This window comes from Grampus griseus (assembly GCF_964374135.1).
Source record: "Grampus griseus genome assembly, chromosome: 11".
Classification (NCBI taxonomy): domain Eukaryota; kingdom Metazoa; phylum Chordata; class Mammalia; order Artiodactyla; family Delphinidae; genus Grampus; species Grampus griseus.
This window is the reverse complement of record NC_139005.1, coordinates 54,687,801-54,707,055: the sequence shown is the minus strand read 5'-3', so window position 1 is coordinate 54,707,055 and position 19,255 is coordinate 54,687,801. Positions and strand designations below refer to the sequence as shown.

At 41.2% G+C, this 19,255-nt stretch overlaps 1 protein-coding gene across 1 annotated transcript; it reads left to right on the top strand.

Annotated features, from left to right (window-relative positions):
• Positions 1 to 14,084: 14,084 nt before the first annotated feature.
• IL22 (interleukin 22) lies at positions 14,085 to 19,030 on the top strand (the record flags this gene model as incomplete). Its single annotated transcript, XM_082666171.1, has 5 exons — positions 14,085 to 14,270; positions 15,183 to 15,248; positions 15,360 to 15,503; positions 16,402 to 16,467; positions 18,953 to 19,030. The coding sequence occupies 5 exons, from the start codon at positions 14,085 to 14,087 to the stop codon at positions 19,028 to 19,030; spliced, it is 540 nt and encodes a 179-aa protein (XP_082522297.1).
• Between the last annotated feature and the right edge of the window lie 225 nt (positions 19,031 to 19,255).

The window sequence follows — 19,255 nt, the reverse complement described above, 5'->3', positions numbered from 1 at the left end:
TAGCCAAATTCTTCTTTCCTTCCTCCCTTCCTCCCTCAATCCCTCCCATCCTTTTTCTTTCTTCTTTCTTTCCCTCCTTCCTTCTTCTCTTCTTCCATCAGGTTTACTGAGATATAATGTATGCATAGTAAAAGCCATCCTTTTTTGAAGTGCAGTTCTATGAATTGTGACAAATGTATGCAGTCTTACTACCACCTCCAGTCAAGAGATTATAACTTTCTATTAATTCTCTGTTGATGACAACTCAAAGCAGTGTACGGTTCTTACACTACTTCCACTCTCTGCTAAAATGGAATTCTCTAATTTCAAATTATTCTGGCTCGTTCTCTCAGTGTTTGGGGCCTGGACATCCAAGGGAGTGCCTGTGTTTTGGGTTGATTCTCTGCTGGCCTAGAAGGCTATTATTCCAAAGTCATGTTGTTATACTGCATTCAGATTCCTTTTATGACTGTGGCTCAGAGCAGAAATTGTGAACAGGCAAGGATAACTTTTTAGCTTCACTTGGGACCCTGAAGGTCAAATTCCTTTCTCTTCTCTAATAGGGGTAGAAAAAGGAAGATGGCAAAATTTCTTAAAAAAGAGGCATTTTTAACAAGAAATTTGCACACGTACATGTTTCTCACTATGGTCAGGCCATTTAAGATGGCTGTTCTCTTGCTGTCTGTACATGCCCTGCTCGACCAGTGCCTGTTTCACCTACACCCTACTCACAAGACTAAACTCTCTTAATCATACAGCCTAACAAGTAAATGCCTACATACTTGCCCCCAGCCCCAGTTCGTGATTGTTCTAAACTTTAGATCAGAAGGGCTCCACTATGATAGCTTATCGAAAGGGCAGTAAGGGGTCTGCTCCTCTGCTGGTTTCCCTGGTAACTGATAAATCAACCTGAAGTCAATTCCCCCTGTAATTGGCAACTTCCCTCTCCCCATAGCGAAGACTGCTGCGCACACGGTGGGGCGTCGCTCCAGGACCTTGCTTCAGACAAGTAAGATCCCCCATCCATTCAACCACTGATGTCTCTGTCACTGGCTCCGGGGGCTCTTTCTTTGGTCTTGAGGCTGGGCAAACACAGGGCTTGCAGGCCTCTGGGGTGCAGCCCAACACTCACCCTGATCTGAATTTCTATCACACTTAATGTCAACACTGACTGTTCTGACCATTACTTTCATGTTTCCTAATTGCTCCTTCTTTGTGTTTGTCTCACTGATTCAAATATAAGGTAAGGAGGTGTTCCTTACGTTTCTTTCCTCCTACATAATGAGGACCAGCACAGGGTCAGGCATGCAGAAGTCACTCAATAAATGCTCTTGTGAGACACTGACTTACGGGGAGAAGTGGCTTTTCATAAACTCATGGAAAAGTCCTTTCTGGATAGATCAGGATTTCAGGACATAACTTCTATCTGAGTGTCAGAACTTTTATTTTATTTCAAATTAATTTAATTAATTTAATTCATGATGATGAATGATGCTTTTGCCAGCACCTAGCAACATCGTGTGACAAATGTAGACATCTAGGAAAGTGGATTATCTCAAAAGATCAAGGTAGAGTTTCGGTTCTTTTTGTGGGTGTGAAAAATGAAAGAAGGAAGCATTTGTGGCTCTTGAGGTAAAGTGATGCTGGCTTCCAGTTCTTTCCCTCAATACCCTTCATTGTGTAAGTCATTGTCGAGAACACTAAACCACCAGGGTGCTTCAGGGGAACCCCATAGGCAAACATATTAGAACATGTTCTCAGAAGCGTCCCTGGAAGAGGTTTTCTGGACCTCCTGGGGGAGTTAATTCATGGCTATCTGGTAGTGAGCGTGCTATTAAGTCCCCCAGGTCAACCTGGTGCCAAAAATGCAATCATACGTTTTGGGATCTTATGTGAAAATATAAAAAACCCTGTACTCGTTCTCAATTACAGTGAATGCAGCCAATCACAAATATTTCCAAAGAGGTCACAGAAATGATAATGTTATAAGAAAGTCAGGGGGTCAGGGTAGGGCGTAGCCCAACACATGCGTAAGAGGCACGGAAAGTTGCCCAGAGACACATACCCAAACTCTTTCCTCTATAAGCCTGTCATTTTGTACCAGTTTCCCGCCAGTTGTTCCTTTGAGCTAAGATATTAAAGAATCCTGCAAAAATACCTATCTGCATGTAGAATTTCTTAGCTATTAATGCCTAGGTGTGGATTAGTTAGCCATTATTGTCTCAGTTACCTGGTGCCACAGTGGGTAGTAGCAATACAGGTCAGAACAATTTTTGATAAGGTTTGGGGCAGGAGGTAAGGACAAGGGCATGGCGTGTTTCTGCTGAGGTTATGCCTCCATGGGGGAAACGTTGGAAACCCTGAGCAGTCTGGGGGTCAACATAAGGGCGGAAGAGTGGAGAAGAACAGGTGTAGTAAAGAAGGTGAGCGTGGCTGCCACTGTGGGTTTGTTACCGAGCCAGGCTTGTTTGCTTGGGTGCAGCAAGACAAAATGCTGAGGTGCTGAGGTTTGCAGCAAAGAGAGGGTTTATTCCCAAGGCAGCCAAGCAAGGAGATGGGAGAACAAGTCTCCGATTCACCTCCCCAAAGGCGCGGGGCTCAGGGTATTTATGGGATGAGGAATGAAGCTGCAGGGTGGTTTGAGGCATGGGGAGTGTGGGGAGCATGGGGAAAGGTGATTGAAAAAAGGTGCAGTGATTGTGGTTCTGGGCAGGTGTAACCACGCTCCAGGCCTCTGCACCATCAAATGTGGAGGCACTCAGCAGCATCTGAGGGTAGAGTTTTTGGCTCTCTGAGGTCAAAAGGTCACAAGGGGACCATTGCTCATGCCCAGTGGGAGGGTCCATGGTCCTATCCAGTCATAACCAGCTCAGCTCCTACTAGACACAGTTGACCCCAAGTTCCTGGAAAACCACTTGGGCAAACATCCCATTGTTTAGGCCACAAGCCGCTTGGAGGACATGCAAGTCTTAAAACAAGCTTGATTAGTGAAGGCAGGTGAAAAGGATTTGACTAATAATTACTCACAGTTTCAGTTTTTCATCTAGAGTGCCCTCAGGACGGCCTTGCAACTGTGGAGAAAGCAGAAAAGTGGTGAACTTGGGTGGTCATTGAAGTTGGGTCACTCTGGGGGAATGTGTGTCTGCTTGTGGTAGGAGGAACTGGATAACCCTCAGGAGACACAAAGACAGCATCCTTCCCAACCCAACCTTCTTTCAGCGAATCTTCCAGGTCTGATCTTAGCTCAAAGAATGAACCACAGAGAGGCTGGGTTCACGTGAGTGCCGGCTTTATCCTTCATAAAATAAGGAAGTGGGCAGTTTGCTCCTCCTCTCCCTTTGGTGCCCATGGCACTCCCCTTCTTTTTCCTTGCCATTCTCTCTCAATCTCTCTTCCTAATGTAAGAGGGAGATTTCCCATAAAAAAACTCTCTATGTTCAGTTTGAGTTATCATGTAACATATTAAATGTTATGTAGAATAGCCATATCCTCACTTCTTGTTCTTTTCACTTTACTTCAGGTCATCCCTAGGCAAAACATAAAGTGTTGTAGTGTGTGTGTGTGTGTGTGTGTGTGTGTGTGTGTGTGAGAGAGAGAGAGAGAGAGAGAGAGAGAGACAGACAGACCACGGTATTTAATGGAATTACAGGGAGAAGCACATAAAAACTGACCTATCCATGCTCCCTGATGTGATGCAGCCAGCCATCTAGTTGGGGAGATAGATAGAGAGATAACCAGGGTATTTTAATTCAGATTCACATGTGCCACGTTAGGAGTGCACACAAGGTACTATGTGACTTAGTGGAAGAGGAAGTGGTATAGTTTCATGGATTCCAGAAAACTTTCTTTGCTGACCAAGTATTTCCTTTGCCTGGATTGCTAATACTTGAAATCTCATAATTGGAGATGCATTTAGCTTGGCACTTCACTATGAGGTAGCATGGTGATGGAAAAAGCCCTTCATTAGCCCTGAAGTTGTCATTGTGTAACAGTTGACTTGGAGAAAGTTATTTGTCCTTTCTGAGCCTCATATTTCTTATCTGTAGAATTGGAATAACATAATTTGACAAGTTATTATGAAGATCAAATGAGATAAAATCTGGGGGAACAGATGAAAATTATGGATGATATTAGTTTTATGATTTATCACTTAGTATGCATATAAAACAGTTTGGGCTAGAGGTTGGAGCTGGAGAGGAGAGAGACGATGGTGAATGAAATGATGTGGAAAGGAAGAGATGACAGTCCCAAAGCACGCTTCTTTTATTCCACAGTTTTGCTTCAAATCCATTCTAACTGAAGATAATAGTCATTGAGAAATGTGAATAATTGACCCCATTGTTAACGAGGAAAAGGAAAGAAAGACTAGAATGTGTGTGACTCAGTCAGTGTTATGCTGTCCACAGATATAAACCACCTCTTTTCCTTCCAATAGAAACTATACCGACATCATCAAACTTCCTTTTTTTCCTCAAAGGATCTGGCGGAGTTCCTGAAAGCCCAACAGGAGCACATTTTCATGGCTGGCTGAGAACAGCCTGAGAATATGGTTATCAGAACAAATCAGATTCAGAGACCAAGATGATGCCAAGTTGAAGAATTTTAACTCAATTCTTATGGAACCTGAAAAGAGAGATTCTGGGTGGGGCTGGAGGATTGGGAATGGGAAGAAGAGACCAATGGTGAACTGTGATTGGGTGTTTGTATGAAATAGAGTAAAAAAGGTCACACCAAAGATCTTCCTCAAGCAGGAACGTCTCTAGTGACGTCCTTGATGTTTTTGGATAAAGTTCTGCCTTTAGGTCAAAGTCAGCGGAAACCACTCTCCCACGTGCTTCTCTCTGTTGGGAATGTGTGGAGACGAGGGCAGTCGACATTGAAGCTGAAGAAATCAGCTCTCATGACTCAGTTGCCTCCAGATTGAGTGTCTGATGAGCAGAAGGGTTTTGTCTTACTGCACGCTGTTGCTCAGGCTCTGTCGAGAAGCTGTCAAAGCAACTAGAATCTTTGTCAACCAAGTGATCATTTTGTTTTCACTAGCAGTTCTCTGCCTTGGGTGCGTAGGCCATCTCTATGAGGGCAAAGTCCAGGAGCCACCGAGTCCCTTTTACCCCTCTCTCCAAACATACGATCTCCCCGGCCCCAGCATTCTCATTCTTATCCTTTCCCCCCACTGCACCCCATTCCACGGGGGAAGCGTATTTGATCTTGGCTTCAGTTGGTTCCCCACCTGTCATTTCAGCTAGAGTGGGGGAGGAGGAGTGATCCCTGAGGACAGGAAGGGACCCTTTGGGCTCATGAATCAGTTATGAGGAGAAAGTTGGTTAGAAGCCTTTGAGCTGCTGCAGATATAATCAGTGGCAGCAGTTTGGTGATTCTTCCTGAAGCCTTCAAATTTGGCCTAAATTTCCCTCAAAGTCAGCGGTTCCTATTCCATTTATCTTTTTCTCCTAAGTGGCTGCACCTTCTCAGGGACCCCCATATGGCATCTCTGCACTCTGGGTGTGCCAGTTGTTTACCAGATCATTCAACTGATCACCAGTAGTGTATGGGACTATGTTTCAAGGATCACTAGTTCCTAAAACATCTTAATTAGCTTTTTTTTTTTTTTACTGAATTGCCTCAATTGAAGTGTTCAAAAAATATTTTGTGTCACAAACTCAAACTAGTGTTAAGTCTAAATCTTACCCTCTGGTGGCGCCGGTATATTTGGATTCTGGTCTTCGTCTTCATTGTTTCTTACGGCACCAGTAGTGCTAAATTTCCCCTGCTGCTGCTGTCACAGTCCCCTAGCTCATCTCCTTGATGTCAGTTTCCGCCTCTCCAATTCACGTTTCCCGTAACTCTCAGGCTGTCTTTTTAAGTTATTGCTTTATACAAGTCCCTTCCATGCACAACTGTCCATAATGGCTCTCTATTGCCCATTGTCTCAAGTCTAGACTATTCTGGCTGGTATTCAAAGCTGCTCGTAAGCTGCTCTTACCCTATCTACCCCACTCCTTCTTTGCCATCACTTCTCCACATCATTCTATTCTAATCTAACTAGTCATTTCTCTTCCACCAGCCCCATCTCCAAGGTTTCTTTTCCCTGCCATTTCCTCTTGTTGGGAAACCCTTCTTCCATGCTTTAAACTGATCCAAATACTGATAGTATTAACAATTTTACTCACATTCAACATCTTGAAGTCTTGAATGAGTTTCCAGTATCAATTTCTAATCAGGCACCTCTACTGTAATGGTTATAATTCCATTGTAGCATGTTTTATTCATTTAATGTTATTTTGTACTTGTAGGATAATACTACAAGAATCATTACTTTTCTCTTTGAGTGATCACCGTCTCCATTATACTCTGAGGGCTCCAAAGGAAAGAAATATACCTTATTCATTTGTGCCTCCCTAGTGTCCAGCCCAGTACCTGGGACATAGCAGTTGAATTAAAAATGTTATTGAATCAGTTGTGTTAATAAGCTTCTTGAGGCCAGGGCCATGTCTTAGTCATTTTGCATCTCTGAAAACCTGAGACAGTATTAGGCACATGGCAGGTATTTGGCAGTCATTAATACATTGAGTTGTCAAGATAAAGAAGTAGGAATTCTCGTGCTTGGAAGGGAGTAGGCTTGAAAAGAGACGAAATCTGGGATGTGTAGGATCAGCTCTAGAAATTAAGGTGTGGCCCTGGTTTTGTCCATGACCTAAGAAGAGAACTCTGAACAGATAGTGAAGGTCGACACTGATCACTTCTTGACAAGTACAGAACCGAGCAGAAGGCGCCCTGGAAATTATTGCCCAAGTAAGAGAAAAATGTGGACAGGGTCACTGCTGAAAAGGTGTAACTGATTCTGAAGAATGTTAGGAAAACTTTTATTAAACCATAATAAACACATAGAAAAGGATGTTCTAAGGACTGTGTCAGATAGAGCCTGAGCTCTTATGGAGCTGATGTTACAATGAAGAAATGCATGAGGAAATGAATAAATAAAGCAAATTACCTTTTTTCTCTCATTCAGCAACCTGTGCATAGCTCTTTGTCTCTGCTCCATTTCCTGGTAAACCTACTTAGATATTTCCTCTTGGACACATTCAACTAAATGTTCTAATAGATGATCCCGCTGTCTATGACTTTATTATGTATTGTTAACTCCTCCCTTTTCTAGGCTTTTAAGTATTACAATACTATTTCCATCTGGTTCTTACATTTAATTCCCTCCCTACTCATATAAAGGCCTGTAGGTCAAATTTCTCTAAAGGTATGTTAATTTACTAATATGAGTTCAATCTCAATTCCAGTTCTCTAATCAGTGTTTAGGTACTTCAGTGTTTCCTCTCAAAGGTAAGCCCACTTCAGGTTAATCCTAAGGCTACTACAATGCAATTCGTTAACTGTTACTGTATTTTTAAAAAGTATTAAACATGGGTTCAAGAACCCTTACTTGGTAAAATATTCCAATAGAAACAAAATCGATATTTGTTAAACAGAATGAAATAAATTAGCTTAGTTTATCTGGTTATAAGAATTTGGAGGTAATAACAAAATGGTACTTCTTTTAAAACATACTGCATTTCAGACTTGCACTGATTGAGAGTGACATCTTGTCCAGCTGACCTAAATTGGTGATGCTCTGTCCTATTTATAGCACACACAGCTTTTGAATTAGGACAAAGAAAAGGGAAAGGGGACATTTTCTCAGGATTGACGTTTGTGATATTTTAAAACCAAATCACCTAGGAATTGGAACTGTGTTTGATCAGTTGTATTTTAACAAGTTCAACAGGGTCATGAGAATATAAGAAATGTCTAGTTCACATGGCCCCAAATTTTCTTATCAGAGACTGAGAGGGTCTGGTTAAACTGCACCAAGATACATAGAGTTTTTAATATGAATTTTTAAAGTCATGTTTTAAAATACTATTTAACCTGTGCAAATGACTGTGAGAAACATTAATAATCCTAAAACTGTTTAGAGAGTTGGGATAAAAGTTTCACTGATAATAGGCAATTAGCTATGATTTAGAATATCTGGTTATATAAGCAAGGGTGAATTATGATGTTTTAAGACTTATTTACTAGCCAAAATAATCAGTGGAAAGAGAGACTGGGATGGATCTATGGGTTAAAAAAAATCTGACAGTAGAGGGTGGACATTAAGAAGCCAATGTCAAATTCTGTGTTTATGTCCTAGAGTAGTGAGGAACTGCATAAATATTGCTTTCTTCTATCATTTAAATCAATTTCAGTACTTGGTATTACTAGAGAGGAAACTGTACTCATTTATATTATGACACATCCCCGTGAGTATAGTCTTCCCTTTAAGATGAGGTAAAGTACAGATTCACACGATTTAGTCCTCAGGAAGGAGAGAAAGGTGGCTATGGTTGACAAGTGTCTTTGTGGGCAGGGTGTTAAGAGGGAGGGTGGACATGGTAGGAAGTTGTCCTGGGTACTGACAGGGTTATACTTGAGCAGAAGTGAAAAGTAAAGGAAGTTCACATTTGGAAACCCCAGTCTCTAGCTTTGTTCTTTGCTGGGTACCTCTATCTCTCCTCTCCTCTCTACTGAAGTTGAAAAAGGTACATGTTTTTTATGTTCTCAGGAGATGAGTAACCCACATAGTCTCTTTCTCCAAGCCATCTTGGTATTCATTCACACCCAGGTGAAAGTGATAAATAACAGCTTAAAATCTTACTTCTACTATAATGTAGCTAGGAATTTAAAAAATACACCAGATCTCAGGGAGACAATTTTGAAAGACTATCAAAGGGTATAAAAGAAAATCTTCCATAGAAGAGAGATAGATGGTAAATGCTCTGGGATGGAATGAATTTATGTTATAAAGATGCTAATTCTTCCCAAATTAATCTTTACATTAAATGATATTCTAAAGTTTCTGCTGCATTTTTCTAGAAACTTGACAAATCTATTATAAAATTTATGTAAAATATATACAAAAATTTCATGAATAGTTAGTTAAGCCAGCCTTGAAAAAGTAAAGAAGGTAGACTTTCCTGTCTAGATATAATGACACTCCTCAGTAATAAAAAGTATGGAACTAGCTCAAGAACAAAAAGGGAAAAATAAATAAACCAGTGTAACAAAACAGAGAGCTCAAAGATAGCTACTTATAAATGGGAAATTCACATATGATAAAGGACTCACTGTTTAGTAAACTGTGTTAGGAAAACTGGCTTGCTATGTGGAAAAAATAAAACTGATTCCCTACTTCCCATCATCTACACAAAGGCATTAAAAACCTGATTGTGAAAGGCAAAATTATAGGGTAAATAAAAGAAAAGACAGAGGAATATCTTTGTGACCTAGGGATGGAGGGAGATTTTTACACAAAGCCTTGAGAAGCACAAGCCATATACTGAAAAATAATGTTTTACATGACATCCAAATTACATTTTCTGTTCAACAAAGGACAAGCAGAAAAAGTTAGTAGACAGGACACAAATTGGGAGAAGAGTTGCCTACAACCAAAAAGAGAATAATATATAAAATATACACGATACTCTTACAAATCATCATCAACAACAACAATAAAAGACCAAAGCCCGTTAGAAAAATGGGCAATTGATGTAAACAATCAATTCATAAAAGGAAACCCAAGTGGCTGCAAATGTTATGAAAACTGCTAATTAAAACAACAATGAAGGCTTCCCTGGTGGCGCAGTGGTTGAGAGTCCGCCTACCGGTGCAGGGGACACGGGTTAGTGCCACGGTCCAGGAAGATCCTACATGCCACGGAGCAGCTGGGCCCGTGAGCCATGGCCGCTGAGCCTGCGCGTCCGGAGCCTGTGCTCCGCAACGGGAGAGACCACAACAGTGAGAGGCCCATGTACTGCAAAAAAACAAAAAACAAAAACCAACAACAATGAGATACCATTTTAAACCTCCAAAAGCTGGTAACATTAAAGCTGGATGATGCCAAGTGTGGGTGGGGATGTAAGAAAGCAGAAAGTGGGCTTCCCTGGTGGCGCAGTGGTTGAGAATCTGCCTGCTAATGCAGGGAACACGGGTTCGAGCCCTGGTCTGGGAGGATCCCACATGCCGCGGAGCAACTAGGCCTGTGAGCCACAACTACTGAGCCTGCGCGTCTGGAGCCTGTGCTCCACAACAAGAGAGGCCGCGATAGTGAGAGGCCCGCACACCGTGATGAAGAGTGGCCTCCGCTTGCCACAACTAGAGAAAGCCCTCGCACAGAAACGAAGACGCAACACAGCATAAATAAATAAATTAATTAATAAACTCCTACCCCCAAAATAATAAAAAAAAAAAGAAAGCAGAAAGCTTTCTTCACTGATGTGAGAGAGTAAATCAATGCTGCCTTTCTGGAGAGCAAGCTGATGTATCTAGTAAATGAATTTATCTCTATGACCCAGTGGACCTACTCCTGGGTAACTGTTTCAAAGATATTCTCTAAAATTACCATTAAAATGACTTGGAAGGGGTTGCTTAGTGCTGTGATGTCTGTGAGTGGTTTAGGTGCCCAACAAAGGGGGGACAAATAAATAAAATGTGGAGACTCAGTATGGCACGTCACGTTAGAAATAGGAGCTACACACAGCAACGCAGGTAGATTGCAAGACCACAGTGCCAAGTGAAAGATTAAGAAAGAGAACCATTCCTATAAAATAAAAATACACCCTGCCACTAAACAACACTTGCTACTTGTTGTTTTACAAGGATGCATATATATTTAGAAATGTATGTCAAATTAGAGCAGTTGTCTATGGCAGGCTTAGAAGTGGTGGTGGGTGACTGGTGCAGAGGGAAGGAGAATAATGAGGGTAGGATCACACACACACACACACACACACACACACACACACACACACACCCAGAAGGAACCTTGTATGGAACAGTGATCATGTGTGTTGTACTGAGGAGTATGATGAATACAGAACTTTTTACCTGAGATACCTAAAGTCCTACTTCTAGAGAGATGTATACTTTAAAGGAATGCATTGTGGATTTCCAAGCATCGGCCAACGGGTTGGGAAGGAGTGTAATCATGCAGTCAGTGAATATCCATCGCCTGTCGTGTGCCGGGCACCGTTCTGGGTGCTGGGGCTGCTGTGGTGAATGAGACAAAAAAGGCTACTTCTGGCAGAGGACTCTGGTTAGCCCTTCCTGGCATTCGACCAGGTAGATTGTTGCAAATAGCTAAGATTGACCGTGGGTACAGTCTGTCTGGGGCTGGGGAGCAGGACGCTGGGGTTGCCCTTTGTCCAGGGTGGCTTCTGGGAGAGAGCTGAAAATTCACAAAGAAACAACAGCAAAGAAGGCCCATGAATGATCTGAAATTATTTAGCACACAGATGTCTCTAGCTATTTTCACAGAAGCCGTTTTATGCTGTATCTACAATCTCTCCTAATAGCAAATATTGTTGAGACTCCTTGTATGACTGTTTAGAAATCCACATACAGCTCTAGAACAGATTTTCCCCTTAGTGTGCTTGGTCAAGTTCACTAAAACCTAAGATCTTTGCTCCATTAACACTATCTTATTAACGGTTGTCCATCAGGGCCATATAATGAATAATAGATGTATCACTGCTACTAAAGACTGGTTTGCAAATTTCTGGCATTCTATTTTTGTTTCACAGCTATTTATTCCTTATGCAGGAAGCTGGCAAGTAGTACTGGGTCAAACCCCAACGTTAGAAGTGCTATAAAGGCAGTACCCAAATTATCTCCATGCATATTCCCAAAGATACTTAGTAAATTATTTAACTTAATCTATTTATTCATTCAACATGCTCTTACCAAGTCCTTCCTACATGTGTTGCACTGTCCTAAGTGTTGGAGATACAAAGATGAGAGAGAGAGAGAGGGAGGGAGGGAGGGAGGGAGGGAGGGAGGGAGAGAGAGAGAGAGAGAGAGAGGGAGAGGGAGAGAGAGAGAGAGACTCTTCCCTCAAAAGCATATAATTCACGGCTTCCCTGGTGGCGCAGTGGTTGAGAGTCCACCTGCCAATGCAGGGGACATGGGTTCGTGCCCTGGTCCGGGAAGATCCCACATGCTGCGGAGCGGCTGGGCCCGTGAGCCATGGCCGCTGAGCCTGCGCGTCCGGAGCCTGTGCTCCGCAACGGGAGAGGCCACGACAGTGAGAGGCCCGCGTACCACAAAAAAAAAAAAAAAAAAAAAAGTATATAATTCAATAATATCAGAACTTATTTTCCCCAGGAACAAAATTATGTATGTTTGTAAGGTTCCCAGGTAAACAAACAAAAGCCTATTTAATCCATTATATTTCTTAACTCTATACATAGGGCTTAACTCTACATAGAGTTAAGAGCTTAACTCTTAACCCTAATGCTAATATAATTATATAGAGATCTGGACAAAAATGGTCATATCTTATTAACAGGAAATTGGAAAAGAAGAGTTTCCTCATCTTGGGCTCATGAACAACCACAAGAAGACGTGGGCAATGGGTCTAGTTTTTATTTACCCGCCTTAACCTTCTCTTTTTCCTAAGACCACCTTCCCAAATGCTCAACGTCCTCATGCTGTCCTAAGCCTTTACTGTGGCTCCTTGCCTAGGTCTGTGCCATCTCACAAAATGCTCAAGTTTCTACAATTATTCACATCCCTTCTTTGATGTTCCTGATCTGAACTCGTTGTGAAGAGAAATATCTGATCAAACTACTTTGCACGAATTCACATTCCTTCCCTTAGCAATAGATCAGTGTACTTGCTCCCTGCTCCCACCCATTGGGAGGGTTTCAGTCTAGTTTTTAGGTATTATATAGAATTCAATGTATTTTTTTTTTTTTTTTTGCTGTACGCGGGCCTCTCACTGTTGTGGCCTCTCCCGTTGCGGAGCATAGGCTCCGGACGCGCAGGCTCAGCGGCCATGGCCCACGGGCCCAGCCGCTCTGTAGCATGTGGGATCTTCCCGGACAGGGGCACGAACCCACGTCCCCTGCATCGGCAGGCAGACTCTCAACCACTGCGCCACCAGGGAAGCCCTCAATGTATTTTTAATAAAGTCTACATGTAATAACTAAATTGCAAGATTCTCTTCTTTAGACCTTCATATATATAATAAAAAATGTTATAAGGTTTTTGGAAAATTTTTTTGAGACTTGTGTGTTGTTTAGAAGTAGTGCAGGTAAAATTTTACAATGAACTACTGTATTTACTATATTCTTTTTTTTTCAATCTTTATCGAAGTATAATTGCTTGTATTCTTAAAATACTTGCATGTTAAGAAAAATAGCGATCAGATTGTTCAGCATTAATACTTCCAAACTTAAACTGATATTGATTATAATTTAATGAAAACATTGAAGGTATATTTGCATCTAGTATAATTGTTATGATCACTTAAAAAAAGTCACAGAACGGGAGGAAAACAGTGCTTAGATTAGCCAATACTGTTATTTTTAAAATGTAAGTCTTCTTCAGGACTCAGCATATTTTAAAAAATGAGATAAAATTATTTTTTGAAAATGGAATTATCCTCAAGCTGTCATTACTGTTTATTTTAAAGCAGAGGATGTAAGTGCTTTATTTTTGATCACCTCCAATGAGATAAGAATCTATGAAGCTGGTAGGAAAATGAGTTCATGACCAAAATGCTTACTCACTGACTATAGGAAATCAAAAACTATTATACTAAACCTGGAACCTACAAAGCAAAGCAATTGTTTTCTTTGAAAAGTATGTAGGGTTTGGAAAATTTCTGGGATTTGTTTGTACAAGCATCCTCTGGGCCCTAAAAGTGACGTTTTATGGAAATGCTGGCGTATCAAGTTGGGAAAGCTAGGAAGTGGTGCTTTGCGGGTTCCTATGGTGGTTAGGTAGTTCTCAGAAGACAGCACTGGAAATTAGATAATTGCTGATGTCATATTTTTCACACACACAATTTGGTGTCCTGGGCGCTATAAAAGCAGCATCTTCTACCTTCCCATCACAAGCAGAATCATTGAAAGCAACAGGTAAGTCCTCCAACAAACTTGGTATGCATGCTTGTTTGTTGGGTGTGACACTTCTTGAGACTTACTTTTTTCCTTTATGTTGTTTTTGCTTCTTGTTCTCTTGATACCAGGTTCTCCTTCCCTAGTCACCAGTTGCTCGAGTTTGTGTTGTCTACAATGGCTGCCCGGCAGAAATCTATGAGCGCTTCCCTTATGGGGACACTGGCGGCCAGCTGCCTCCTCCTCATGGCCCTGTGGGTGCAGGGAGGAGCGGCTGTGCCCATTGTGTCACCGTGCAGGCTCGACAGGGCCAACTTTCAGCAGCCTTACATCACCAACCGCACCTTCGCGTTGGCTAATGAGGTACTCATCTCACTCTTTCTCTCTTTCTTTTGCATCCTTATCTACCTGGAACCTGAATAGTTCTTAAAGTTTCTTCAGAGCACATCTAAGATCTTTAAGAAACCAACATTTATCTCTACTGGTAGACCAGCCATCATATTCTCTGTCTCTTCTGAGACTTTGTGGAGATCTTCCAATGTACGCCTTTAGGATGCATACATTGAGTTTTACCCTGAAAGGAGCCATTTAGTAGCTCATCTTACTATTTATTTTTCCCTTTATTCCTCTAAGCATTATTTTATTTTACTTTATTTTATTTTTTGAAGAGAAAGAAAATGACATTTATTGAGCACTTACTATGTTATGAACTCTATGCTAGGAGCTTTAAATCCATTTTTTTTTAAAACTGAGGTATAGTTGCTTTACAATATTATTTAAGTTTCAGGTGTACAGCACAGTGATCCACAATTTTTAAGGATTTATAGTTATTATAAAATATTAGGTATATTACCTATGCTGTACATTATACCCGCATATCTTATTTATTTATTGAAGTCTAGTTGATTTACAATGTCGTGTTAGTTTCAGGTGTACAGCACAGTGATTCAGATATATGTATGTATATATATATATATTCTTTTTCAGATTCTTCTCTCTTGTAGGTTATTACAAAATGTAGTTTCCTGTGCTATACAGTAGGTCCTTGTTGGTTATCTGCTTTATATATAGTAGTGTGTGTATGTTAATCCCAAACTCCTCATTTATACTTCCTCCCAACACCTGAGCATTATTTTAAACTCATGCACATATCTGAATCCTTTCTTTAGTCCTTATGTGGCTGCTCTGGGGAGAGGGGATAGAGTACAGCTCTACTTACAGACATTTCTTCTAGCTCCTTGACGTCCAGGCACTTAGTCTTTTCTTCTCTTCCAGGCTAGTTTGGCAGATAACAACACAGATGTTCGTCTCATTGGGACCAAACTGTTCCAGGGAGTCAAGGTAAGCCATAGGCATGATGCCACTCATGGTTATTTGGAGCGGTGGTGAGGATGGGTTGGGTCTTCTGAATGTCGCCTAATATGAGCCCTGCTGTTTCACTTTCACCAACAGATGATGGAGCGCTGCTGTATGCTGAAGCAGGTGCTGAACTTTGCCCTTGAAGAGGTGCTGCTCCCCCAATCCAATAGATTCAAGCCCTACATGCAGGAGGTGGTGCCCTTCCTGGCCAGGCTCAACAAAAAGCTAGGCCAATGCGTAAGTTCCTTTCCCAACCTAAGTCCACTCGCTCCCAGGTGCCCACCCTCTCTCTTTCTTCTGCATGGAGCCCTTTTCTTTCCCACCCTCGTTTGTTGCCCCTCCCATGCTGGCAGTTAGAAGTGCCTCAGTAACACCATTACAGGAATCATTGGGAATCACAGAATGTTTATTTTTGCTTTAATTGAGTCACACTTTGAGTTGATGGTGATGGACAGGGTCTGAAAGACCACATGGAGCTTATTTGTCCCTGATGAGAAGGGAGTTGGGAGCTGAAAGGAAAAATACCAGTTGGTGCAAATGAATCCACTGAGTATAAGTTGATGGAGGGAGGGAACTGGAAAGAGAGAAAGAGGGAAACAAGATTTAATATTTGGTGGTGGGTGGGTGAAGACTGCTGCGCTTTTGATATGGGAAGTGACAAAATCAGAGGTGTGTGAACTCGATGCCTCTGAACATTTAAAACTATGAAAAAAGATTTCAGTGGAGTGAGCAGAGCAAAGGGGGCCTAGTATTTATTGCGGAGGGCCCTGTTCACATAAGATGCTTTATGTATGTTTCTTGTTCTGAGCACGCATTTTTGATGAGGTGCAATTATGGTTTTATTCTTGACAGGATTTGCATAAACCACTCCACTCTTTCCACAAACTTCAACCTCAGTAGGGTTTCCCAAAAGTGAAGTGAGGTCCCATGTAATAGAAATGACTGGACTTTGGTGTCCAAGGAAATTCAAGAGCTCAGAAAATCTAGGCCACTGGTGAAATCTAGGTCATTGTGGGCAAAATTGCTAAGCACATTAATTCCAGGTGAATGTAACTTACCTCATTTAGGGGCGCTGAGGTTCAAAAAGCTTCAGTACAGCTGTGTTAAAATTGTTACTCTGGTTTTCATTTTGTAGCATATGGAGTGTGACAACCAGAATATCCAGAGAAATGTACAGAATCTGAAGGACACAGTGAAAAAGGTACTACTGATAACTGTTAATGCTAAATCATTTGCTAGAAGAGACAATGTTGTTTTCCTTTCCTTTCTTTTCTTTCCTTTTTTTCCCCCCATGTCATGACTTTTTACTTGATTCTCCTGCCATTGGGTTGACTATGTAGGTGCATATGTGTTTAGATGTGTCTATATGTTTATAAGTCAATTTCCAAATTTTGCAAATCATAGAATTCTAGAACTGGCTAGGAACTTAAATCATCTAATCTCATCACCCCATATGCCACTCACTGGCAGAGCCAGAATAGAATGCAGGTCTTCTGAATCCCATCCAGGCCAGAAGCAATGGATATTATGTTTAGTCTCATTAATTCTAAGGGAAATTTAAGAGTCCTACTGATTCATTTAATCTGAAGAAGCATTTGTTCAAAACCAGAAAAGTGTCTGGGGGTAAATTTATTTGAAATAATTTTTGAAGTCATTCATTTGAAGATTTAAAACTTGGAGAAATATACCCAGAACAACCATAACAAAAGAGCTGGATGTGCATATAGGATGAATTTCTGGAATGATTGATACCTACATTTAACTGTTATAATATAATACCCAATATCTATTGATTTTAACTTAAAAGCAAAAGTGAACAACCCCCAGTTTCTTTTACACCGTTTCAAATAGAATGAAAATACTAGTAACGGATTCATTATAGGGAAATGATACTCTGAGCTGGAAACGCTCTTTTCTTCCTCTCTCATTTTCCTTCCTTTCTAGTCTCCTCCCTCCTTCAACAATGCCCTAGTGAGCATCTATCTGGTATAGGTTAGTGTATATTTCGACAGTGAAAGATACTGTCAAGTGGCCTATTTGAGGAAAAGAACAATGGTGGAAGGCTCAGGCCAGCAACTGTGACTCATCCAAAAACCAGAGGTATGATTAGTAGCAGCAAAAGTGATGATTTGGCAAGCAGGTACAATGAAACCTCAGAAACAGGAAGGCTCTAGTTGATGGAATTTTCAGGAACAAGCGTAACCTCAATTCCCCCTTTTTTCCATCTTGATGTTTTTTATAAAAAGTCTTTCTTCCTGAACATGCTTTAATGAACGTGTCTGGCTCTTCCTTTGATAACTGAAGGATTTGTTGTTTTTCATTGTGAAGATCAACTCTCTTTTTATAGAATCATTAGCTAGACGTGGAGGGCTGAATATTAGCATGCTATAGCCAAGAAGTACTTTGCGCTTCTGGTTTGAAAAATCCCTCATGTCGGCTTACTTTGTTGTCTTTAGAAAAGTGAAGTGTGGGAGAGAAAAATCTGCTGGTGATCTGTGTGGGAAAACAGATTTTAAATCTTTTAATCCATTTTGAGAGAATTGACTTTCACGTTTGCAACAGGTTGCCACGTGGAAGAGTGGTTATGCTTTTGTTTTTCCCTTCAGCTCCAGAAGGCATAGTGAGAGGAATGTTATTCAGACAAATCGCAGCATGAGGAAAAACTGGTCAACGCTGTCTGAAACGGAGGGTTGTCTTGGGGGGTAGTAATTCCGTCACTGGAGGTAAAAGCAGAGAGCAGGCTATAGCAGAACGGATGACACACAGTAGGGCAAGAGAAGCTTTAAAATTCTTTATAATCTTGGGAGTCTTTGAGATATAAAAATGATCTCTTGGCTTTATGTCAAAGGAAGTATGGAAAGATGGAATGGTGGAAGAAAGCCACCATTTCCATGGATTCACAGGATTTGCATAAACCACTCCACTCTTTCCACAAACTTCAACCTCAGTTGAAAGGAGACCGCAATCTAGATGACAGTGATGACTTAGGGTTGTTGTTTTCTTTGAGGTAACCTTGAGCACATTTAATAGATTAGATGAATTTCTGAGGAGGATGATTTGGACTTGAACCTGGGTTCCCTCACCCATGGAGTTTGAAAGCCTCATTTGCCTGCTGCTTGGAAGGAGGAGGAAAGAAGGGGTGTTAGAAGTCGTACCTGGCCCTCTACTCTTAAAGCAACTGGATAGGATGCATTTGGTATTTTCCCCATAAATGTAAAAACCTGTTTTTTCTACCCCTCGGTCAAGAAAGTGGAAACAGAAAAAGCCCATGTGTATTGGTAATGTGCAGTTTGGATTCAAGGCTGTTTGAACTAAGTGGTTATATGTAACTGATTGGTCATAGACAGTAGTGGGCCTGGGAGGTAGGGCAAGGAGGATGAGTGGCACTCTGGGTCCCCCAGATCCCAGCACAGCCTCTATCTGCTTGCTCTGGTTAGGAAGTGGTTTGAAACATCATCAGCTTAGATTGATGCCCACAGGTGCCCTCTCAGTTCAGATAGCCATACTTTTAAAGTCTTTGGCAAATCACGTACACTTGCTAAAAGGGTATTATTACTGATCTTTTACAAAAGGCTAAACCTTGGTTTCTGTCCCAGCAACCTAACCATCTCATCTCCCTCTAATTTGTTTCTCTTTAGAAAACATGGTATAAATGCTGAAATACTTGTGTGTTCTTATTTTCACAGCTTGGAGAGAGTGGAGAGATCAAAGTAATTGGAGAACTGAATTTGCTGTTTATGGCCCTGAAAAATGAATGCACTTGACCAGGGCAAAGCTCGGAAATGGATAACTAACGCTTCTTGCCTGTTAGAAATAACAATAAGATCCCCTGAGGTTTTCTTTTAACAAAAGAAAAAGGGGACGCCAAACTCCACAGTCCTGTGTGGATTCTAAAGAAACCCCTGCTTAGCTTAAAAAAGAGAACAATGTCACTTGTATCCATACGACCAGAAGGTAGACCTTCCAAGCATAACGAGATCTATTAATAG